The sequence below is a fragment of the Schistocerca serialis genome, chromosome 8, assembly GCF_023864345.2.
Source record: "Schistocerca serialis cubense isolate TAMUIC-IGC-003099 chromosome 8, iqSchSeri2.2, whole genome shotgun sequence".
In the NCBI taxonomy this organism is placed as follows: domain Eukaryota; kingdom Metazoa; phylum Arthropoda; class Insecta; order Orthoptera; family Acrididae; genus Schistocerca; species Schistocerca serialis.
Window position 1 is genome coordinate 564,061,481 of NC_064645.1, and position 26,673 is coordinate 564,088,153.

The 26,673-nt window shown below is 48.1% G+C and overlaps 1 protein-coding gene across 1 annotated transcript in view; it reads right to left on the reverse strand.

The window, feature by feature from the left end:
• The window catches only part of LOC126417121 (putative transcription factor SOX-15), a 261,880-nt gene that overhangs the window by 30,206 nt on the left and 205,001 nt on the right, over positions 1-26,673 (reverse strand). The window contains exon 2 of the mRNA XM_050085016.1: positions 1,583-2,079. Within this exon, the coding sequence (XP_049940973.1) occupies positions 1,583-2,079 (497 nt within the window). The remainder of the gene's footprint in view (positions 1-1,582; positions 2,080-26,673) is intronic.

Below are 26,673 nucleotides of genomic sequence, written 5' to 3' on the forward strand. Positions count from 1 at the left end.
GATAAAGCAAGCGCTCATGACAAGCCACACACATCAATACATCACTTAGCAAATAGTCCCTTGAAAATTTACTGTACCAAGCGTGATTGGGAGGATGGTGGAGGCGATTGATAGTGTCCACAAAACGGCACCTACGGAAGGCCAGACGAATGAGTTCTCAATGCAGTATTGGTCTAGAAACAGGGGAACGACTATAGTGAACGAATGGCGCCTCCTCATTCCCGTGTGAGTGATCAGATGTCAACAACGCCTCGCGAGTTGCTGGGGTTTGTCCAAAAAGTTCCAAATGCAGCATAAAATAACTTCTGCAGTAGATTGAAGAAAAACAGGCATTAATTTACTCAAAATCTTCCCACGATTTTCACCAACTGAGGAGTGGAGTAGGATGACTCCCACAGAAAATGTCAACCCTGAACCTTCGACACGGCGGTTGCCTCCGAATGTGAAGAGGAAGACGCGGATAGGTAACCTTTCTTCGTGAATAGAGGGCAACAAAAGAAGTGTAATTCTACGAACTTCGTAGAGCTCCATTGCTATCCCACCCAGTTGACCTGCTATTCTGGGCAGACTGTTGCGAGCTGATACGTTCTTCCTGAAACACTCTGCCAATACTGATGCTGTGCGTTCTTCGGATGGTGTGCTGAACGTTTTCTTGTAAATAAAGTTAGTATTATATTGGAGTGACTGACATTTTAGCAAACATAACGACGGAAAAATTGGTCAGCAAATTAAAGTTAAGGAAGAAACGATTAAAACTTGAAGATTTGTTAGCCACATTTTAATTCAGCCAGCGAGTGCTCAGGGTTTGGAAGATTTGTTGGCGCTTCAGTGTATAAGCGTTAGGAAATCTTTTGTGAAAGTCTGGAGTGTATCCTTGATCAAAATGAAGAATGAACTACAAATATTTCAGACAAGAAGAGAATAGCTTTCGAAATGAGGTATTACACAAAAATGCTGAAGATTAAATGGCTAGATCGAATAATTAATGAGGTGGAACTGAATCGAAATGGGGGAAAAAGAAATTGTGGTGCAACCGGACTATAAGATAGTATCATCGAAGGTACAGATCCGAGGCAAGAATGAATCGTCAGTCTTTTAATGGTGAGTAAGCAGATTCAAAGGAGTGCAGGTTACAATACTTATGCAGAAATGAAGAGAGATGCCCATGTTAGACTGCCGTGGAGAACTGCGTCAAAGCTGCGTTCAAACTGAGGAAGATAAAAACGTGTGCAAGCAGTTTCGACTGAAACCGCAAATGATCAGATTTTGGAGTAGATGGAAGGAAGAGTGCCATTTTTTCTCAAAACGTTTCACGAACGTCGTCAGTCAGGGAGAAATATGCGATAACAGAAAGAATAGTCCGATGGAAGGTGTTTGCTCACGAAATAAGTTGAGAAATTCGCAGGTAAGTGCGTTTAAGGAAGGTGATATGCAGAGATACGATGTGTAGTTCGACGACGTTTCCGAGCAGTTCAGCTGGTAGACCTTACTGAAAGACCACGGTGAATTTGGCCGCATTCGCCGCTACAGTGTGTGAGGTGTGTGTTAGAGCTACTAGTAGACTTGCGAGTCGGACACAGACCTGTCCGTGCGATTGAAGCAGCGGCGAGGCGGCACTGGCCATCCTGGGCGCGAGGCGCAGCGACTCGGAGGGCTCTGGAGAGGCGTTGGGCGACGCCTCCGGGGTGTGCATGAGCGGCGTGTAGGGCGACCCGTAGAGCGGCGCCTTGGCGAACGCCTGCTGGCCGCCCCCGCCGCCCCCGTACTGCGGGTACTGGCCGTAGGCCGGCACGGCGCCGCCGTAGCCCGCCGCCGGCAGCTTGGGTGTGGCGGCGCCGTGCCTGCGCGCCGCCGGGGAGGCCGCGCCTGCGCCGCCGCCCCCGGCCGCCCCCTGGCCCGCCCCCGCGCCGCCGCCGCCGCCGCCCCCGGACGGCGAGGGCCCGCCGCGCTTGTTGTGCTTGCGGCGCCGCGGCCGGTACTTGTAGTTGGGGTGCTCCTGCATGTGGATGACGCGCAGCCGCTCCGCCTCCTCCACGAACGGCCGGCGGTCCTGCGGCGTCAGGCTGCGCCACTTCTTGCCTGCAACACGACAGGGCCAGCAGACCCGTCACCACCAGTCCCGCCTGCTGCTCCGCGTGCACCATGCACCATTACCGTACACAACTCATCAACCACATTCAACGGGGTCACAATAGGTATTAATGTATAAGAAATAGTCAAATAAAAAGGAAACATGAGGAAAAAAGTACGTAACTGTTTATTATTTCAAAATCAATGGCCGTAACTGTTAATACATTCGTGTCACTGTGAGATAAGACGATTAACGACTTCATGGAAAAATGTTTGCTGTTGCCTACGGAACCACGATTATTCCCAGACATGCACTTCATCGTCCGAAGTAAATCGACGGGCCGACATGTTGTTAAGATTGTGTCGACTACGCTGCACAAGTTTCGCAGGGAAGTCCATATCTATCGTCCGCCGGCCGAAGTGGCCGAGGGGTTGTAGGCGCTACAGTCTGGAACCGCGCGACCGCTACGGTCCCAGGTTCGAATCCTGCCTCGGGCATGGATGTGTGTGATGTTCTTAGGTTAGTTAGGTTTAACTAGTCCTAAGTTCTAGGGGACTGATGACCTCAGAAGTGAAGTGCCATAGTGCTCAGAGCCATCTGAATCATCTATTGTCCATACAGTCCAGATCTCTCCCCATAGCCGTGCGGTGGGTAGCCGCGTGGTCTTAGCGCCTTGACACGTTTGCCCCCCCCCCCCCCTCCCCTCCACTCCCGTCGGAGATTCCAGTCCTCCCTCGGGCATGGGTGTGTGTAAGTTGGATTAAGTAGTGTGTAAGTCCATGGACCGATGACCTCAGCAGTTTGGTCCCATAGGAACTTACCACAAACCTCCAAAATTTCTCCCACGCGATTTGCATACTTTTAGAGCCCTTAAGAGGTTCACGCGTGGGTACAGTCACGGTTCCGCAGGCAACCGCAACCATTTTTCCATGAAAGCTTTTCTCACAGTGGGATAAATGTATTAAGAGTTCTGGCGGTTTCGAAATAATAAACAGTTTACTTACATTTTATGGTTCAGTACCTCAATTGGTAAAAACCGGCACCCTTACAGGATTACTTTGTTGTCCATCTGTGTGTCTGTCTGTCTGTCCGTCCGACTGTTCAAAATCGTTTTTCTCGGGAACAGGAGACTTATCAAGTTGCAATTTATATCACAAGTTGAGGTCTACAGATCCTTGTCTGTGTAAGAAAGTGAAACTACTAAGTCAGTGCAGTCAAAAGATACTGCCATTTCCGTCACACATTTTGAAATTCAGAAACTTAGTCATAAGCGACCGCAGGGTATGTCGCGTTGACCTAAAGTCGTGAAATTCAGCAAGAGGATAGTTTTCACAGTTTAACTAAAGGGAAAAAAATCATAAATTGTTAATTTGCAACTACATCACACGAAAATATTTTTCTTTTATCGTTTGTTACCTGACTTCGATATTGAAATTAAACATTCTCGAATGTCTTAGAATCCCTAAGACCGATACCTCGCCAGTATCAATGCTGATAACATCATCGAAACCTTCGATTTCCAGAATGGGTAAACCGTCTGCATACATACTTAAGTTTGTATGAAACCTTTGGTGAGCGAGTCATACTCGCACCTCGCGAGATTTTTATTTACGTGATGATGTTAAATTACGTTTCAGCTGCAAAAATTTACATGAAGTATTTGGATATGCGGATACACATATTTGTCAGTGTGATGACTTTTATCACAGGATAGCTTTAAACCTGTGTATAGGTACGGATATGTATGTGGATGTCGATGTACGTGTAGTCACGGGCTTTGATGAGAAACAGCGAGTAATTCGTAATGCAGGATGGCGATGTATGATGCGTTCTACGTGTTCGGTGTTCTTCTGCCCCCTCCCCTTCCCCCGCCCCCCTCGCACACACACACACACACACACACACACACACACACACACACACACACACACAGGAACAATTGATTTATCTTCTTAACGTTTCTACTACACTTTATCTTAGAATATAGGCCCAAGAAAATGTTTCTGTGTTTCGTTAGTCAACCTGTGGCGGCGCCAATTTTAAAAACGTCTGATCAGAGAAAATTACGCTGGATAGGAATACGGCGGTCGTGGATGTTCACCTAAAGGAACCGTTGAGGACACCGGACAGAGCGTCTGCATTATTAGTCACGCGGCGCTGCAGTTGCGGAGGACGACCGGGGCAGACTTTGTTCGAGGGCCGGAGCGAGCGCTCGTTCGCTCTACATGCGGGAACACGGACAGGTCTGGGTCAGCAATTTGCAGCGAGCACGCGTGTACGGCGTGCAGCAGCCGCTGCCGCCGCCGTTGCATAATGCGTCCGGCATTCTCCAGTGACGTGCTGCAAACCTGTTGGCCGGTGACGGCTTCACGATTTCGCCAGTTATCCCATAAATACGCGGCGCCCGGACAAGTTGCAGGTCGTGTTCTCGTCTCTCGGAGCCGCCACCGCGTGCCCGGCCCGCTTCACGACCGCCGCCTGCAGTTCACTCCCATCACGTTTGTCCACACAGCGGCGCCAGTTCTCGCAGAATGGCCGCTTCGCCAGTCTCATGTCAACGCCGCCGCCGGCTTCTGGACGCGAAAGAAATGGCAGCTCACTGTGTAGGATCGCCGTTCTTCTTTGCACAGTGTGAACCAACTCCTGAGGGCCAAATTAAACGCCGGCCGTTGTGGACGAGCAGTTCTAGGCGCTTCAGTCCGGAACCGGGTTGCTGCTTCGGTCGCAGGTTCGAATCCTGCCTCGGGCACGGATGTGTATGATGTACTTAGGTTAATTAGGTTTAATTAGTTCTAAGTTCTAGGCGACTGATGACTTCAGAAGTTAAGTCGCATAGTGCTCAGAGCCATTTGAACCATTTTGAACAAAATTAAACAGAAGTGAGAATCAAAGGCGCAACCAGTGAGAGGGAGGAGACTTGGCAGCTGCTCGCTCCCTCCCCCACCCCCTCCAAAAAAATTATTCTCTCAGACCGTGTCAGCATCCCGCAACTCAGATATACTTACCAATATAACAGCGGAAGAAAGCCAGGACATGTAATGAATACTGGCTAGTAGCAAGTGGCTCCGAAGCAGTTTGTCGCGAATCTCGCCTTGTTTCGCCGTTTGCCGCTGTTGTCCCTACAACTGATAATGCAAAGCGCGCGGGATTAGCCGAGCGGTCTAGGCGCTGCAGTCATGGACTCTGCGGCTTGTTCCGGCGGAGGTACGAGTCCTCCCTCAGGCATTAGTGTGTGTGTTTGTCATTAGGATAATTTAGGTTAAGTAGTGTGTAAGCTTGGTGACTGATGACCTTAGCAGTTAACTCCCATACGATTTCACACACATTTCAACAACATTTGATAATGCAAGATGACTCTGGATTCGAATAATTTTCAGCAGTGTTGCACCTTCAATTAGCAACATCTTTTCTCTTGTTGTTAGCAAATGTCAAATTTTACTAAAAATAAGAACAAAGGAAACTATTCGAAGGTACCTGAACGTTACTTTAAATTTCTGAAAGTGTTGTGCTCCGCAGCTATAAGATATTTATTAAAGGAGAGCTTCTAAACATCATGAGCTGCACTTGTAATGTTTATTTGGTAAACAGGTATTCGGGTGTATAATCCATCGTCAGTGGTATCTGAAACGAAGTTACGTCTTAGACGACGACCTAACATTTTTTGTTATGTGTTCAGTTGTCATATTGTAGAAATTTATCTACATATAGTTGTTTGTTCCTCCACTGACGATGGGTTAAACACCCGAATACCGGTTTGGTAAATAAACATTTCAAGCGCGGCTCATGATGTTTAGACGATGTTCTTTAATGAACGTTACTTGCTGACAGCAAAATAATGTGCACAAATCTCATAAGAACTGCTATTTCGCAGTTAACTATGTGAAGCATCTAGCTATTATAATACGGCAACATTAATATGTTTGATGAGTAGTAAACAGTGGGAACTCAATATGTTCTGAAGGAGCAACGCTTGTGAGGCACGAGTTTGTAGACAGCTCATCCTTCTTAGCTAACAAATAACTTCTTATCGACGTTGGTGAAGCAACTGTGAAAAAAATACACAATCGATTGCGACATATCCACGTCTGTTAAGAACCAGGAGAGGTGACGAAGATGGAGCGTTAGATGTAATAGTAACTTACAGGCACGCGTTTAATGTGAGTTGCAAAAGGATATATCGACAGAACAACTTGCGAGAAACTGACCCCTTCAAACAGCAGAGAACTCCCCATGCTTGTCAACAGATAACTGTTCGTGCAGCAGGATTTGAGGAGATGTTGTTTGATCTTACGAGAGAAAATTCACCAATAAGCACCCGTCAACACTTCGTAGCAAACAATGTGGAGGTTAATGATGGGGCATCAGTTACACCGTTACATCATAAACAACGTGCGCAAACAACTGGGGCGAAATGATTTGGTACATATGGTTCATTTCAACTACACTCCTGGAAATTGAAATAAGAACACCGTGAATTCATTGTCCCAGGAAGGGGAAACTTTATTGACACATTACTGGGGTCAGATACATCACATGATCACACTGACAGAACCACAGGCACATAGACACAGGCAACAGAGCATGCACAATGTCGACACTAGTACAGTGTATATCCACCTTTCGCAGCAATGCAGGCTGCTATTCTCCCATGGAGACGATCGTAGAGATGCTGGATGTAGTCCTGTGGAACGGCTTGCCATGCCATTTCCACCTGGCGCCTCAGTTGGACCAGCGTTCGTGCTGGACGTGCAGACCGCGTGAGACGACGCTTCATCCAGTCCCAAACATGCTCAATAGGGGACAGATCCGGAGATCTTGCTGGCCAGGGTAGTTGACTTACACCTTCTAGAGCACGTTGGGTGGAACGGGATACATGCGGACGTGCATTGTCCTGTTGGAACAGCAAGTTCCCTTGCCGGTCTAGGAATGGTAGAACGATGGGTTCGATGGCGGTTTGGGTGTACCGTGCACTATTCAGTGTCCCCTCGACGATCACCAGTGGTGTACGGCCAGTGTAGGAGATCGCTCCCCACACCATGATGCCGGGTGTTGGCCCTGTGTGCCTCGGTCGTATGCAGTCCTGATTGTAGCGCCCACCTGCACGGCGCCAAACACGCATACGACCATCATTGGCACCAAGGCAGAAGCGACTCTCATCGCTGAAGACGACACGTCTCCATTCGTCCCTCCATTCACACTTGTCGCGACACCACTGGAGGCGGGCTGCACGATGTTGGGGCGTGAGCGGAAGACGGCCTAACGGTGTGCGGGACCGTAGCCCAGCTTCATGGAGACGGTTGCGAATGGCCCTCGCCGATACCCCAGGAGCAACAGTGTCCCTAATTTGCTGGGAAGTGGCGGTGCGGTCCCCTATGGCACTGCGTAGGATCCTACGGTCTTGGCGTGCATCCGTGCGTCGCTGCGGTCCGGTCCCAGGTCGACGGGCACGTGCACCTTCCGCCGACCACTGGCGACAACATCGATGTACTGTGGAGACCTCACGCTCCACGTGTTGAGCAATTCGGCGGTACGTCCACCCGGCCTCCCGCATGCCCACTATACGCCCTCGCTCAAAGTCCGTCAACTGCACATACGGTTCACGTCCACGCTGTCGCGGCATGCTACCAGTGTTAAAGACTGCGATGGAGCTCCGTATGCCACGGCAAACTAGCTGACACTGACGGCGGCGGTGCACAAATGCTGCGCAACTTGCGCCATTCGACGGCCAACACCGCGGTTCCTGGTGTGTCCGCTGTGCCGTGCGTGTGATCATTGCTTGTACAGCCCTCTCGCAGTGTCCGGAGCAAGTATGGTGGGTCTGACACACCGGTGTCAATGTGTTCTTTTTTCCATTTCCAGGAGTGTATGTTGGAACGCAAGCACGGAGACTCGCGGTCTTCACTCTGGACAACTGCTATGGTGCAAGTTGGTCATTTGCATAGGAAATTATTTGTTCATTTCCCAGCATTGGTTACTCATCTCAATAAGCTCAGTTTAAGATCCGTACCATTCTCACAATTTAGACCCTAAAGGGTTGAGTCACATTGTATTTTGCGCAGTCTTCTCTTCAAGAGTAGGGAGAGACTTGGTGTGACTTAAACGTTATTTACTCCCTAATTTTTTCCTAACTACGGTATACAATACACAGAAATTCACGAGAGTGTTCATGATGAGTGCTGGATCATTGCAAACTGTTCAGCCTGAATTTTGTGTTTCCCACAGATTGCAAGTCTGACACTTTAGCTGAAACATATGAAGTTTTTAAATTAATTTTGAATACCCAGTTACTCTGAAGACCCAAGGCACTGATATTAAGAGACACGTAGAATCCAGCAGGGTGCGAACAGACTCAGGAGGCAACTTCAGGGAATCATCTTCAAGAGTGCTTGGATTCAGAAACCAGTTGGATCTTCTTTTTTCTGTTTACCGCAGAGGACTGCCTCGGTGATTATTTCAACAAATATGAGCACAGTAAGGTTCAAGTACCAGTAAGAGGGGCATTAGGAAGTACAGAAGTAAGAATTGGAGAGAAGCAAACGTCGCCAGCGTACGTGACGTTCCCCGGCTGCAGCAGTGAGGTAGTAGGTCGGCGTGAGACGAGGTGGCTCTGCACATTCAGGAAGCAGTGCGAAGCCAAATACATTTGCGCGCAGCTAATTACGTCGAGGCGTAATTGTCGCAGTTGCAGATAAGCCGGGGCAGCTTATCTGCTGCGTGGGCAGAGCGAGGACACGCTGGCAACGACGTGTAGGAAAACAGGACGTGAGAAGACCGCCCACACACTGTGACAACCTGTCCCTTATTACGAAGGATACCACTAAAATACCTCCATCACCCCCGCCCACCCACCACACTAATCTTGCCGTAAATGGTGTTGCGGGTCAAGGTCTGTCCGCAACCATCCGTACAAGACAGAGTGTCTCTAAATGTGCCGTATAGATCAATATGTAACAAGTATGAGGCAAAATAATTGTTTCTCGATGCGTCTTTGAAACTTTTGCCTCTGAATTTTAAAAGCAAAATTTCTACTGGAAGGTCTCCCGGTGGTGGCTGTAGCGCTGCCTACACAAAGGTGACGAATCGCGTGACTATTCTCTTAATATTTTATTACTTCCGTTAGTCACACTTGTGGTCCTAGCCCGATTGACATACTGAAGATACGGGCAGCTTTGGTTCTGCAAGTGGTGAATTACAGTATTTCTTAGAATTCTTCTCAGGTGTGTTAGACATTCTCCTTCCCCACATCTAGAAGTGTGATCGTCCTGATTTGAAATGGTGGGTGCACCTAGATGTACGGTATGACAGCTGACCAATTCAAGTTAGTTATCGATGATGGTTTAATGGCACAATATCGAGTTTTTAGGCAATTGTGTCCAGTCGCTATCCGTTCTCTATGTACAGGGTGTACATAAAGTACGGGAACACTTTTAATTAGTTGTTGCACAAGAACGAAACATTGTACAGATGTCATACATATTGCGTTTTGAAGAGAAACTCTGAAAGCTTTTTATTTACAAACATTCGATATGTGAACCATGAGTGACCCGGCAGACGTCAATACGGTAATCGAATTCTTGCCATACCCGTCCCAGCATGGCATCGTCGACTGTGGCAGTCGCTCCTCGTATTCTCTCCCGGAGCTCTGCTACATCACGTGGTAGAGGCGGTACATACAACAGATCTTTAATGTGACCCCACAGAAAAAAAGTCACACGGAGTGAGATCTGGTGTTTTTGTCGAACTCCAACACACAGGAAGCTCTCTCCCCACCGTAGCTCGCCGTGTTTGCGACTAGCGCTGACTATCGGCAAATTACCAAACTACGCTGTGGCGGTATACATGAAAAAAAAATTCAGTGTTTCTCTTCAAAATGATATATGTATGATATCTGTACAATGTTTGGTTCTTGTGAAATGAATAACTGAAAGTCTTCCCGGAATTTATGTACACCCTTTATAAGCACCTCTTCGCCCGTTTCCCAATCACTTGCAAGTGACTTATTACGAGTTAAAATAATACAAGTATACAGGCATATAGAGTGATTCCGTGGCGGTGTAACAAACTTTCAGGACTGATGAGGAAGTGTAAATGTATCGATTACGGACCCTGGTCTGGAAACGACCGACTCGAAAGTTATATGCGAAAATCGTTCTGATACCTCTGACAGTTGAAGACGTGTATCGGTACTGTTGTTGCTAAGACTAGGGTACGCAACTTTCACAAGTGATAGTATGGACCAAAACAAGACAAAAGAGTCCAGTAAAAATGGGTTCTAAATTGTATACCTTAACAGCGGTGACTAGTTCTTTCTTTTGAATACTGTGAAACACATGTCTTCTACTGTAAGCTCTTCGGTGTCTACATTTTTGGAGGTATTACTAGGGACCAATACATGAAAAAAATTCCAGTAAGTATGGGCTCCTCGAATGCACACCTTAATAGCTATGGGCATTTGTTCAGTAGAAGAGATGTGTTTCATAGTAGGAAAGATGAATAAATACTCATAGCTGTTAAGATGTGCATTTTAGAGCCCGTGTTTACTAGAGTTTTTCTTGTTTTGTCATACTATAACCTCTGAGAGCAGCCTACCCAACGAACTGTTAAACAACAGAAGGGGTAAATATAGTCCACTGTCAGAGGTAGCAGAACGATTTGCAGGTTTTCTGCTTAAACTGACTGCAAGAAAGAAAACGCTGTGTTGTGCTGTGAAAATGTGCTGTTTTGTCTTATTCGTCGCAGTCAGTTTTAATTACGACAGCAGGTCATTTAAACCGTTAGACAAATTGTTTCTTCCATACACAGAGTGATTCCGTGATGATGTTACAGACTTTCAGGAAAGGTGGAGAAGGTTAAATGTATCAATTTGTGGTTACGGATCTGGTCCAGATAGACCGAGTCGGATGTTGATAGCTAAAATCGTTCTGATACCTCTGACAGTGGAATGCACGTACCGGTACTATTGTTGCTCAGACTGTAGGGTAGGTGACATTCAGAGTTGGTAGTAAGGACCAAAACAAGAAATATTCTCAAGTAAACATGGGCTCTAGAATGCATACCTTAACAGCTACGGGCACTTGTGGCCCGCAAGAGATGCGTTCCGCAGTAGAGACAACGAACAAATGCTCATAGCTCCTCAGATATGCAGTTTAGAGCCCACGTTTTCTGGACATTATTTTCTAGTTTTGGTCCATACTACCACCTCTGAAAGTTGCCTGATCTAAAATCTTAGCAACAATAGTTCCAGTACATCCATCCCACTCTCAGAGATATCAGAAGGATTTCTGCTTATAACTTTCGACTCGATCGTTTCGAGACAAGGGCCCCTTACCACAAATTGATGCATTTGTCCTTTTCCATCATTCCTGAAAGTTTACAGCATCATTATGGAATCAACTTGTAAATGGGGACCGAGTTTCCGTGCGAAGACGTCCTACACCGCAAGAATTATCTAAAAATTGATAAAGTAAAAGTCTTTCAACTTTTACACAGCGTTGTTGTTGTTGTTGTTCAGAAATAACTAATGGATAGCACCTCTGATGACCACCCTCGCAGCCTACGTCCTCTACCTACGGATCTGATAAAATCACCCCCGTTACTTCGCTACTCAGTACACACCTGTAACTGAATGCCTGGCATCTAGTTTCGACTCGATCGTTTCGAGACCAGGGCCCCTTACCACAAATTGATGCATTTGTCCTTTTCCATCATTCCTGAAAGTTTGCAGCATCATTACGGAATCAACTTGTAAATGGGGACCGAGTTTTCGTGCGAAGGCGTCCTACACCGCAAGAATTATCTAAAAATCGATAAAGTAAAGTCTTTCAACTTTTACACAGCGTTGTTCAAATGGTTCAAATGGCTCTGAGCACTATGGGACTTAACTACTGTGGTCATCAGTCCCCTAGAACTTAGAACTACTTAAACCTAACTAACCTAAGGACATCACACACATCCATGCCCGAGGCAGGATTCGAACCTGCGACCGTAGCAGTCGCGCGGTTCCGGACTGCGCGCCTAGAACCGCTAGACCACCGCGGCCGACCACAGCGTTGTTGTTGTTGTTCAGAAATTACTAATGGATACCACCTCTGATGACCACCCTCGCAGCCTACGACCTCTACCTTTGGATCCGATAAAGTCACCCCCGTTACTTCGCTACTCAGTACACACCTGTAACTGAATCCCTGGCATCTAGGTGCACTCTGGTACCGAAGCATATTGGTCGTGTACCGCAATGGCGTAGCATTCTGTAAGTAAACGGTGAAAAACTTTACGAGAATGGGGATGTTCTTTTTCCATTGCCTCGAGTTGCTGCTATGGGCCAGCTCCCTTACTTCAAACTTTCGACAGTACGAAGGGAGGTGGGAACTGAGGGGTAAAGGTTTCGTTAGCGCCATTCTTTTCCGCGCGGCCGTATGTCATTTTCCATACACCTGCGCGCCTCTCGAGTTTTCCTCTTTTTCCTGCAGCCGCACCTCGACACCTCGAGCTCGGGGGCTCCGGAGCGACCGGCAGTGCGACTCATTACGGGGCCATTTGGCCGCACCCCGGCCGGCGGGGGCAATGAATTCTTCCGCGGCGACAAACGGGGGCTGTCATTGGCTGCCTAATTTACTGCGTCGCATTGTGGAAGAGCGAGTCCGCACAAAAAATGACCGCTTTCGGATTCGGCGGCGAAGACGCGGACAATGGCGCGGACGCTGGCCTCGCTCTCGTAAGGGTGGTTTGTGGGCGCGTGCGGCGTCGCCAGGGATGGGCTGATTTATGAAGACTTGGCGTTTCCCCGGTGACATAAAGAATTGCTGTGCTAATTGCTTCTGTGGCCGGGATAAATTAAGTTCTTCGTTCCGCGATTAGATAGACGTGACTCGCTGCTTAATAACGTGGTCGATTAATCACGTCGATTGCCCGCTGCCGCGAACTCGGCGTTCGTGTATCGCGTTGCAACTGGTCTTGAGCGACGCAGGGACGAAATGAAGGAAGGGGCCGAAAAAGAAGATCGGGAAGCAGGCTGCCGTGATTGGGACGTCGCCGTCACGTACAGACAGCAGCCCACTAATACCGTCCTACCTCGGGTGAAACGCAGGGGTCATGGCGTTGCGGAGCGAGTGAGCTGAGTTTTTACTAGTTTCTGGAGCCAGCAGATAAAGAAGCTTGTGAATCAGTTTCTCTTAAGGAAATTTACACATGCATGACAGTCAGTACACAACGAAAAACGTGACAACAGTGAACTCTGTCGCCAAGAAAATGTTTCACCATGAGATCTGAGTAACAAATAATTAGTTTTAACCCAACTTTATCAAGAACTGCATTTTATATGCGCATCGGAGACGCTCGAATTGAACTACCAGTAAATTTTCATGAACTGTTACGCAGGATTCTCTATAAGTCTGAAAGTGACTGTTCATAGGGTGATGTTCAAATAAGAAAACTCAGTCAGAAAAATACGCGCACAAAATTTTTTGTTGGAAATCTCATTAAAACGTCTTTTTGAGTATGGAGAACAAGCGGAACTTGCCGGGGCAAGTCGGGAAACCGAGGAAGGCCGCGCGGGATTAGCCGAGCGGTCTCAGGCGCTGCAGTCATGGACTGTGCGGCTGGTCCCGGTGGAGGTTCGTGTCCTCCCTCTGGCATGGGTGTGTGTGTTTGTCCTTAGGTTAATTTGGGTTAAGTAGTGTGTAAGCTTAGGGACTGATGACCTTAGCAGTTAAGTCCCATAAGATTTCACACACATTTGAACATTTGAAACCGAGGAGGCTGGGGCGCAGCTTCTGTGCGACGTTTTACCGCATAGCTGTGCACCAGAATCAACTCGCGCGAGGTGTTGCGATGTCTGGATGCACTATTCACGAGCAAATTTTTCCTTTGGTCGAGATCTGTCAGAGCGCCAATATTGGGCAAATTTCTCAAAACCCTTTAGTACAGTTTTTCTCTGTTTGATCACACAGAACGATCTTGTGAGGCACACTGCCTTTCACATGTAAGAACATAATATGCTCCCTGGCGCTTGACCGATACATGCGTGCTTGCTTCAAGAGAGAACACCTGCGTATCAATCACAGAGTCTTCTCCGTAAATTTGTAGAAAAACTCTACATACAAGCGTTGTTCTTGAAACTTCTTAATTGCGAGATTTGGCGATCAACTGTTCACTCCTACAGCTTACAGCTCGAAAGCAAATGGGCGCAGCGCAGCGATATAAACAGCACTGTCAATTGTACTTGCAGCTACGAGCGCCCGTCACCAACAGCAGCCTACTCTTTCTAGCAGTTTCACCTATTTTTTCCCTTTTTCCTCTTGAGCAGCGTCTGCTATTTCTGTCTACGGAAACTGTTCTCACGACTCGAATTTGAACCCTCATCTTTCGCGTTGTTGAGCTACGTAGCAAGGCCTCAAGCTTCCATAGTCCGACCGGAAACCCTCTTCCACTCTGCAGACTGTTAGGAACTATGACACCAGGATTCTGACTTGTGCTTGTATTGCTAATGCAGAAAAGTATTTCCCGCCAAAACTTCGTCTGGCACAGAGTCTTAACGTGTCAGGAAACACAGCTGAAGATGGGTCAGAACTCCGTGCCGGCCCCTGTACACCTCCCCATGCCGCAGCAGTAAGCTGCAGCGTGTGCCGCACGCAGCTGGTACGGAACAGCTGCCCTGTGGCCGTGGGAAGCAACCACTGTCTGCTGCGGCTATCCGTATTATACAGGCGGGCCCGGACTGCCCGCAGATTGAGTGACGCGCCGGGCCACAAAAACAGCGCCTCCACTGGTGATTAACAAGCGGCGCTGACGGCCCGCCGCCCCTCATTACGGACATCCATCAGCCGCGCCTCGCACCCTGCATCACATCCCATCACGTGACGGCTGGGGGCGAGGCCGGCCAGCTACTGCTGGCCCCTCTCCCACAAACACTCACGTTTCATGGCGGCACGTTCCCGTGATCGAATAAATGGAGGTCGCGTGGAAAACTCAGGCGTGTGTGCTATAGCCGATCCCTACCAACTATTCTGATGCAGCAACGAAACCTTTCGACAGTTGATGGGCCACAGGAATCTGTTCAACAATCTTCTCGGGAGGCAACAAATCAGTCACCCCTTTAAAAAGCGCACACTGGTCGCTCTGGAACACTGTAGGTGGTGTAGAATAGGTACCACATGATCACGTTACCCTCCACTGCTAACGTAGGCGATGCCAGTGACATGGCATGCATGTGGCAGTCGCTTCTACATCTGCACAGACATTCCGCAAGCTACCTCACGGTGCGTGGCGGATAGTACCTTGCACCACCGCTAGTCATTTCCTTTCCTATTCCACTCGCAAATACAGCGAGGGAAAAACTACTATCTATATGCCTCCGTATAAGCCCTAATTTTTCGTATCTTATCTTCGTGGTCACGCGCAATGTACTCTGGCGGCAGTAGAATCGTTCGGCAGTCAGCTTCAAATGCCGGTTCTCTCAATTTTCTCAACAGTGTTTCTCGAAAAGAACGTCGCCTTGCCTCCAGGGATTCCCATTTGAGTTCCCGAAGCATTCCCGTAACACGTGTTGTTCGAACCTACCGGTAAAAAATCCAGCAGCCCATCTCTGAATTGCCTCGACGTCTTCCTTCAATCCGACCCGGTACGGATCCCAAACACTCGAGCAGTACCCAAAAATAGGTCGCACCAGCATCCTATATGCGGTCTCCTTTACAGGTGAACCACTCTTCCTAAAATTCTCCCAATAAACCGAAGTCGACCATTCGCCCTCCCTACCACAGTTCTCCCATGCTCATTCCATCTCGTATCGCTTTGCAACGCATTTAAACGACGTAACTGTGTCAAGCAGTACACCTGGAATATTGCATCCGAACATTACAAGTTCGATCTTCCTACTCATCCGCATTAACTTACATTTTTCCTCATTTAGGGCTAGCTGCCATTCATCACACCAATTGGAAATTTTGCCTAAGTCGTCTTGTATCTTCCTATAGTCACTCAACTTCGACACCTTTCCGTACACGACGGCATCAACTACAAACAACAGCAGATTGCTGGCCGCCCTGTCCACCAAATCATTTATGTATACAGAGAACAACATCTGTTCTGTCACACTACCCTGGGGCGCTCCTGACGCTACACTTGTCTCTGATGAACACTCGCCATCGAGGATAACCTACTGTGCAAGGGGGGGGGGGGGGGACCACGTCAAATGCTAATGCTATCGTGTGGAATCAGCACATCGTTTCACCACCTGCCCAAGACAACATCGTGACTAAGGTTGACCGATTTGTTGGTGTGTAAACGTGGACTGTCCAACGAGTCTACAACAAACGATGTGCCACTCGCAGTCACGTGCACGGTTAAGAACATTGGCTGCAAAAAGTTCCAGTGAACATGAACGGCTTGGATTATTTCTACATTCTCAGTGACGAAGTATTGCCCTTCGTTCTGTATCTTCGTGATGAGTATGCTGTGGACAGTCTTGTCCTCTAAAATGTCACAATCGTGTTCACAGGGTTGCACGCATACGTCCCTGGTTTTAAAAACAGTCAGGCACTCTGTCAAATCCCGACTAGCTCGCTAAATGACCCGATCTTAATATCACAGAAAATGTCCGGGAGTATTTACAACAGTGGGTGAATTGTAGCAATCAACATAGTTGCAGTTTGGTAGCTCTACGGCACCTAATAATCATCAATGAGTTGTTTCAGATGAATGTGGCATACCTAAAGAAACTTGTGGTCTCTCTTCGTCGTTGAGGGTTGAGGCGGCGTTACACAATATTAGCGTAATTTGTCCAGGGGGTCAGCAGTTTTTTCTCCGATATGCTTTCATACCCCACAAGCCACTGAACAGTGAATGTTGGAGGGTCTACTGTACCACGATAAATCTCCCTTGATTGTTCTCTCAGTCCTTACGCGACATGAACGTTGCACGCAGTCCAATCATTCTGCAGTATGTCGCAAATGCTGGTTATCCAAACTTCCTCAATAGTGTTTACTGAAAAGATTGTGTCATCCTCTCTATGGATTCCTATCTATTCTTGGAGTATTCCGATAACATTCTCGTACTGATCGAACCGACCAACTGGCAAACCCAGCAGTACACACTTGAATTACTTCAATGTCGTGCCTTTACCTGGTGGAAACAAGCGAGGAAGCGCAATGGTTAGCACACTGGTCTCACATTCGGAAAGATGATGGTTCAAATCCGCATCCGACCATCCTGATTTAGGTTTTCCGTGATTCCCCTGAATCACTCCAAGCAAATATCAGGAGGACTCCTTTGAAAGGGCAAAGCAAATTTCCTTGAAACAATCCAAGCTTGCGCTCGGTTTCTAATGTCCTCGGTTCGACGAAATGTTAAAACCTAACTTTCCTTCCTACCTTCAACATGGTGAAAATCCCAAAGCCCATACTGTTACATCACACTTCACCTGGCGAAGCACATGGCTTCTGTGTCTATACAGCAGAACGACGTCATAAGGAGTCTATTGCAAGTCACCTCGATAACTAGGTGCTGTGGCACAACAACAAATATTCTGTATTCAAGAGGATGTCTTCATTACATTGACATTGCAGAAGATGCTGTCCAGCACATCTGAAAGTCATATGTAGCAACTAACTTAGACTCAGTCTCAGCTGCGCTACCTATGCTTAGTTAAGCATATGAGACCAGCCAATGGTCACGAGAAGATGTCCATTTCTGCTCGCTGTCTGAAATGAACTAGCAAACGGCCACTGTCAGACTCTGCCGCTATTAATTGCATGCGACTGCCTGAGCTGAGACTGCGTGCTGTGCTATCTACTTGGCGCTTTCATACCGTCGGACACTTGCTGAGTGACTACCATCCACTGACGGGCACCTTCCAGTCAGGGCCATCTAGCTGCCCAGCCACCACCACCACCACCTGAGCAGGCACTCTCTCGCTGTTCGTCGCCCTAGGCAGATAGACACTATTGCTGTCACCCAACCATTGCGGGCATGAGGCATCATCATCAGCCATGCCAGAGGCCACAATTTGACGCCGCCTGCCTGGTGTGCTTCCTGCTGACTGTGGTCGCTTTCCACTGTCCACTGCTGGTAGCTGCCATCACTTTGCATCATGGCCTCCACTTCTGTGCTGGTTGCAGCACCTGCCGTCAGTCGTCATCAACGGCCCACGTGCCGTGCTCCTGGCACAGTGCTGATGATGCCTGCAGTCTTCGCCGACCACTGCCGCCTACGTGACGGAAGCTGTTGGCCGCCTCTCTGGCTCTGATACCACCTCTGTAATTGCTAGGAATAAAGGACTTAGTGACTAGAAATGTTTCCACGATGGAACACCGTCCAATACCTGCCACCACACCACTGTAGCCATGCACTGGGTGCAACTATATTGCATTCTAGCATATCACAGCCAGCTTCACCTGCCACCGTAGAGTTCGTACACAACGATTCTACGCTAGCAGTACTCAAGCGCAGCTCACACAAGCACTTTGTACGTGCTCATCTTTACATGAGCGCCACATTTTCCGCAGAACTCTTCCAATAAATTGAAGTCCAAATGACAATGTTACGTCTTTTCCTGATGATAAGACTACATGACTGAGTCAAGCAGCCTCTCATTAATACTGTGTTTAAAAAATATAGAAATGTTTGTGTTAAGTATCCGTGTTAAATTATATTCATCCACATATACAGCCAGCTGGCTTTTATCGCACCATGTATAACTTCTGTCACCTTCAGATCCTCTACAGCAAATCAACACTTTTTGGCCCACACTATCCGACAGATGGTTTATGTGCACGGAAAACCGAAGTGGTCCTATCCTATTTCTCTGAGGCCTACATCCACAGACAGCGTGGGCAAAGTGAACAAGCTGTAGCCGATAACTAGTCGCAGGTGGCTGCTGCAAGGGGTTCGCACTCGCAATACGTCTGACGTACGGCGGTATGTTGTCCCAGACTGGATCTGAAGCAGCCTTTCGACGAAGCTGTTAAGCAGCAAGACTCCACAGTACGCAAACTGAAATTAGCTTATGCCGTTAAAAATTTCCAAGGGAGGACATATTTTTATTTTCTGCAGCTTCGAATGGAGTGGGAGGGCTACGGCACACGTTCGATCGTCGCTGGATCCTTCCACGAATTTTGCTGCGCAGAAAATCGTTTTATCTGTGCGCATAATCAGACTGCAGTAGGTAAAATCCGACGGCGATGGTATGCTGCGAAAATGGTCATCATTATTGAATTCGAATGTTTACACAGTGTATCCGAGACGAAAGGACCTGACGGCAAGCGGGACCAGTGTGGGCGGGGCTGGGGATCGAGCGATGGCGGCGCGTTTAGGGGCGGTAATGCCCCGCTAATTGCGGAGGCGGCTGCCAAATTACGGGCCACGTCTTATTTCGTATGGAAATGGGCAGGTGCGCCTGCGCGGCACGGCCAAGCCCGGTCCCTGAACGGCCCACACCGGCGTGCTGCACCGCTAACCACAGGCACGGGCCCTGCACTCGCGCTGCAGCACGCCTAGGTCTGTTGCGCGTCTGCATTACTGTCTACACTGCTAGTCCCCTAGTCTGTTGCTAGGTCACGTTAAAGGCGTATAACGGCAATATACACTGAGGCGCCAAAGAAACTGGTACAGGCATGAGTATTGAAATACAGAGAAATGTAAACAGGCAGAATATGGCTCTGCGGTCGGCAACGCCTACATAAGAAAGCCAGTGTCTTGCGCAACTGTTATATCGGTTACTATTGATACAATGGCAGCTTATCAAGATTTGAGTGAGTATGAACTTGGTGTTATAGTCGGAGCAAGAGCAATAGGACACAGCATCTCCGAGGTAGCGATGAAGTGGGAACTTTCCCTTACGATCATTTCACGAGTGTACCATTAATGCCAGGAATCCGGTAAAACGTCAAATCCGGGACATCACTGCGGCCGGAAACATATCCTGCAAGAACGGGACCAAAAAAATGGCTCAAATGGCTCTGAGCATTATGGGACTTAACATCTGAGGTCATCAGTCACCTAGAACTTAGAACTACTTAAACCTAACTAACCTAAGGACATCACACACATCCATGCCCGAGGCAGGATTCGAACCTGCGACCGTTGCGGTCGCGCGGTTCCAGACTGTAGCGCCTAGAACCGCTCGGCCACCCCGGCTGGCGACAGGTATGGAGACAACCTCATGAATCCATGGACCCTGCATGTCAGCAGGGGACTGTCCAAGCTGCTGGAGGCTCTGTAATGGCGTGGAACGTGTACAGTTGGAGTGATATTGGACTCCTGATAGGTCTAGATGCGACTCTGACAGGAGACACGAACGTAGTCATCTATTCACGTCCGTTGTGCACTCCAGGGGACTTGGGCAATTGCAGCATGACAATGCGACACTCCACACGTCCAGAATTGCTACAGAGTTCCTCCAGGGACACTCTTACGAGTTTAAACACTTTCACTGGCCACCAAACTCCCCAGACATAAACATTATTGAGCATTGCAACGTGCTATTCAGAAGAGATCTCCACCCCCCCTGGTACACTTACGGATTTATGGACAGCCCTGCAAGATTCATGGTGTCAGTTCCCTACAGCACTACTTCAGACATTAGTCGAGTACATGCCACGTCGTGTTGTGGCACTTCTGTGTGCTCGCGGGGGCCCTCCACAATATTAGGCACGTGTACCAGTTCCTTTGGCTCTTCATTGTGAGTGTGTAACGCGCAAGCAAGTGACGATATGCCTCGTCAACGTCAAAGGTCACAACGTAAGCATGTGCAGGGGTCGGAATAATTGGTTTCGGGTAACGGGTTTGTCGTACCACAACATTACGACTCACACAGAGCCCGCTGCTGCGGCAGGGATGAGTGTGTGGAGTGCACCGCAGGGCGACTTCACCCCGTACCAAATTCTCGCGCACGACGTTTCCATGTACAATTCTGTAAATTTAATCATTTCTGTATTGTCATGTCCTTAATATACGGAATAAATTCCATTGCAAACATGTGTCTTAGTTGATGGTGGTACAATCTTCACAAACAGTACTGCAGAAAATTTTGCATCCCTTACATCATCACACAGGCAGCACTTCATTGTGCTGGCCCTCTGTGTTGAGGCGCTGAGCGTTGTGTTCACAGTAAAAACATGACGCCGAAAGTGAAGTGATATTGAAAAGGCTTGACAATTTTCCTAACAACATTTTAGTAGGATGTAGTTAAAGGGGAGCAGTGTCCCAGAAATAAATTAACTATCAACGTGACCACTAATAAATATATAATGACCAGGCAGAACATCGGGCCCATTCCAAGATATTCTCCAGTAATTAAATGGGCACATAAAGGAAATGCTGATTTTCGTAGACTTCTGCGAAAGTCTACTAATAATCCAGGTCAAAACTAGAAATATAAGCTAACTGAAGCATAAACTCCAGCATTAGTATTGACGGCGGGTAACACGCAGTGGTGCGTCACCAGTGCTCGTGCCTTAGTATCTCTCACGTATTTTACAAGCGTAGTAACGAGAACGCAACGCAGCGACGCCTGGCTTATGTAGGCCTGGCCGTCGCAGCACGGCAAGCAATGGGCTCTTTTCCCACGTAGTCATTTCCGTCCTATTGTTGCGCCCACACAACAAGTGAAAACATGTTGTGCACTTTTACTCAAGTCCATTACGACCATGTATACACACAGCAGGCACTACAGTGTCTTCTTCCTCTTCTCCCCCTCCTTCTTCTTCTTCCATTTTTTTTTTCTCTTTTCTTTGTTCTCGTCTCTGCGTGATCCGCATGTCACCAGCGATCGCACTTCTTGGATTTGCTACTGTTACTTGGAACCACTTTACGTTTCTGTCACCATGACATCGCCCTAGGTGGGAAATGGCGGGGGAATGTTACGTCTCATGAAGGCAATCCTACAAGATTTTTTAATATAAATTGGAGAACCTTGTGAGTCCAATAGTCGAATTTGTTTGTCTAAACGGATGCGGAGAAAATGGCTTAAAATCCACCGGAATTGGACGATGTACTAGACCATCGGGCGTTAAAAAGACACGAGAACCGGAAATGAAGTCGTAATAAAAAATATAATTTCACCCACCAAAATTTAACATTCAAGCAATAGAAGTTAAAATAGCAACTTCACCAATCCGGGTTGGTTCACCTCTTTGTAGCACAAGCGGTGGTCTTTACTTTGTTCTATACGTACCTAATACTTAAACGCGGGTTAAAATAGCGAGTTTATTACCAGGTATCCCTCACCAGTGATTGTACGCTGTTCATAACTGCTTCATAAAATTCTTAATAATAAATGCACGCCCTTAAGCGCAATGGGGCTTTAAAAAACACTTGTTCCGGATAAGAGTCCGGAAACAACAAACTTTTATTATTGGCGGCATTTTAAGTTTGGCTTAAATACGATACAATGCACGCTGTCTTTTAGAAGACTCGCGGAATTAGACTAACAGAAGGCACATATTAACACTTTCAGCTATGTTCCTGCTCTGATAGGTCCAGCACGGCACAGCCGCCCTGCTTTTACCTTTACATGGAGGCGTTACTGTAAAGTGTCAAGTAACACTGAAGAGCCAAAGAAACTGGTACACCTGCCTAATATCGCGTAGGGCCCCCGCGAGCACGGAGAAGTACGGCAACACGACGTGGCAAACGCTCCACAAAGGTCTGAAGTTGTGTTGGAGGGAACTGACACCATGAATCCTGCAGGGCTGTCCATAAATCCATAATATTACGAGGGGGTAGAGATCTCTTCTGAGCAGCACGTTGCAAGGCATCCCAGATATGCTCAGTAATGTTCATCTCTCGGGCGTTTGATGGCCAGCGGAAGTGTTTAAACTCAGAAGAGTGTCCTTACAGCGACTCTGTAGCAATTCTGGGCGTTTGGGGTGTTGCATTGTCCTGCTGGAATTGTCCAAGCCAGTCAGAATTAATGGATGCAGACTATCAGACAGGATGCTTACGTGTCAGGAGTCCCATATCACTTCAGTTGTACACATTCCACACCATTACAGAGCCTCCACCAGCTTGAACAGTCCCTTGCTGAAATGCAGGGTCCACAGATTCATGAGGTTGTCTCCATACCCGCACACTTCCAGCCGCTCGACACAATCTGAAACGAGGCTCGTCCAAACAGGCAACGTGTTTGCAGTTATCAACACTCCAATGGCCAGCCGTTGTGGCCGAGCGGTTCTAGGCGCTTCAGTCGCTTCGGTCGCAGGTTCGAATCCTGCCTCGGGCATAGATGTTGTGATGTCCATTGGTTAGGTAGGTTTAGGTAGTTCTAAGTGTTGGGGGACTGATAACCTCAGATGTTAAGTCCCATAGTGCTCAGAGCCATTTGAACCATTTTTTGGACGGCCGCGGTGGTCTAGCGGTTCTAGGCGCACAGTCCGGAACCGCGCAACTGCTACGGTCGCAGGTTCGAATCCTGCCTCGGGCATGGATGTGTGTGATGTCCTTAGGTTTAAGTAGTTCTAAGTACTAGGGGACTGATGACCACAGATGTTAAGTCCCATAGTGCTCAGAACCATTTGAACCATTTTGAGCCATTTTTTGAACAGTCCAGTATCGGTGTTGACGGGCCCAGGCGAGGCATGAAGCTTTGTATCGCGCAGTCATGAAGGGTACATGAGTGGGCCTCCGGCCCCGAAAACCCGTATCGACGATGTTTCGTTGAATGGTTCGGACGTTGACACTTACAGATGTCCCAGCACTGAAATCTGCAGCAATTTACGGAAAGGGTTGCACTTCTGTCACGTTGAACTATTCTCTTCAGTCGTCGTTGGTCCCGTTCTTGCAGGATCTTTTTCCCGCCGCAGCGATGTCGGAGATTTGATTTTTCACAGTATTCCTGATATTCACGGTACACTCGTGAAATAGTCGTACGGGAAAATCCCCACTTCATCGCTACCTCGGAGGTGCTGTGTGCCATCGCTCGTGCGCCGACTACAAAACCACTTTCAAACTCACTTAAAACTTGATAACCTGCCATTGTACGAGCAGTAATCGATCTAACAATTACGCCAGACACTCGTTGTCTTATATGGGCATTGCAGACCACAGCGCCGTATTCTGTCTGTTTACGTATCTCTGTATTTGAATACACATGTCTATAACGGTTTCTTTGGCGCTTCAGGGTATAATCAGATACAACAGAAAAAAGTTTTTAACAGGGTCGAGACTGATTTACAGGAAGTACGATTTTTCGAACGAGAAATGGAACCTCACGTAACAAGCGCGGACCACGCCAGGAGTATAACTACAATAACGGTATACCAATACTCTGATGTGACTACTGTAGAATCTATAGAAACATTGGTTGGCCAAGTAATTTGGACGAAGCATTTCTAGTATATACGCAGGTATGTTGCGATTTGGTGAATGGAATTAAGCACACCCTGCAACTGTGCGGTGTAATTGAAACTACAGGTGCCGTACGGAAGCAGCGTGTTGTCTGGTTGAACCGTGGATCAACGCCCTAGATACTGTGCAGGTCCACGCACTTTATTCGTAATGCACCGGCTGCGATATTTAGGCGCGCAGTCCATCTTCCAAAGGACGTGCTTACCACAATGCTAGCCAGGAGAGGGAAGAATGCTAACAGTGCTCGTTTATTAGCGATTAGGGCTGTTAGATTCCATTTATTATGAATGAATGTCTAAGGTGTTGTCCGAGACCATCAAGAAACGTAGGCGCCACCCTGTATTTACACGAGCGGGCCGGCCGCGGCCTGGCCTCCGCCTTTGCGCGTTCTCGGGCCGCAGGAGCGCGCCTGATTTGTGGCAGCTTTTAGGCGTCCCCTGGACGGCGTGGGCGCGACCGCACGCCACGCAGCGCCACGCGAGTGTTCCTCCCATCGGGCCCCCATTAGCCGGGCGCGGAGATTTGCGACGGCCTCCCGCGAGGCCCGCCCTTGCTCAACGCTCGGCCGATTAGCGAACAACGCTAACACGCTGTTATTGCGACTGAGGATGTGCGGAGGACACAAATCGCTCGGTACGGCACAAGTAGCGGGCCGCTCGCGACCGACCGTAAAACGAGCTCTCATACGGCGATATTGCGCTCGTTTGTCGTTCGGAATAACGCGGCGTGTGGGAGTGCAGTGGCCGGCCGTTTGATCTGGGGACGGGAACAGTCTCGACTTTAGGTGACGCAAATGGCGCGCACGCTCGCTGCAAGCGATGCGCCCAGAAATAAACACCGAAGGCCGTGGCACTACTTCACAGCCTCCCACGTTGCTGAGGCAGACTGGCCGGTGGATAAGATAGGAAAACACGGCTCGGGAGGGACCGCGACAAATTGCACATTTGCTTCGATCGCTGAATTACAAGAAACTCATGGAGACGATCAGAAACACGATAACGAACACTTACATTGTTTCAGAGCCCAGCTTAAAGAATATGAGCACGTGTAATTGACTGCGTACGTCACATATGAGGTCAGACGAACGCAAGGGCATATCACATCCGTTAAGTACAAGCCTAGTAAAACACTGTGCTGTTGAAACTAGTCTTCCGATTGGTGACAGGTTTACCCTTATTTTGAAGAGTGACTGCATATGTCAAGATAAAGCAGCATACGGTAACATGAGTAGAATAAGGTTGCCTTCTTTGGCGGGCGGTGTGCTAGCAGTTACGAGTAGTCTGGCGAACCGACTTACGGCTTCAGCTTTCAACAAATTTCTCCCATTTCTTCTTACCAACACAGAGCCTTGAGAGAATTAGGAATTAATAGCGACAAGGCTGGGGTACTTTAAAACTTTAAGTTGATGTGTAAGGCGTGATCGAAAAGCGCACTACTCCCAGAAGACATGTTACTCGTTTCTAATCACTGTCCGACATGCAGTAGTAAAAATGGTTCAAATAGCTCTGAGCACTATGCGACTTAACATCTGAGGTCATCAGTCGCCTAGAACTTAAAACTAATTAAACCTAGCTAACCTAAGGACATCACACACATCCATGCCCGAGGCAGGATTCGAACCTGCGACCGTAGCGATCGGTCGGTTCCAGACTGTAGCGCCTAGAACCGCACGGCCACTCCGGCCGGCATGCAGTAGTAACTTATTGTATATGCAACCAACACGATAATTCCTCGGATCTTTATGTTGGTGCAAGCTACAGGTGTGACGCTTCTTCGTTCAGAGATACAATTTATTAAGATCGGGTAATAGCCTCAGCCCTAAAAATGACACTGCAAAATAAGAATTTGTATACGAACATAATACTCTCGGTTCGCTTAATTGCTTCATAAAGTGGAAATCCGTGCTATACGCTTACGCAAACCACGTGCAGTACTCGCAGCCGTTGTGAATCCCACGTGTGTTGTAATTTATAGGTGATGTCAGCGAGGGGTGTTGCCGGCGCTATAAGCAGGACATCCAATAAGGATCCCACGTAGCCGCTACTTGCAGACAGCTTCCTGTCCGAGATAACAGCCGACAGGAGTGGTTCTCCAACACTTCTTTACGATCCTCTCATAAGACGATGCGCCATTAGCATTGTCTGACGGTTTCTACCTGTAGTAGCTCGGAACGGGATTCAGTGCCGACTGTGCTATAATTCCTACGTCGGTCTTACTTTCAGATTAAATTAATATCTTCGCAGCGAAGGAAACTCGCATTACTT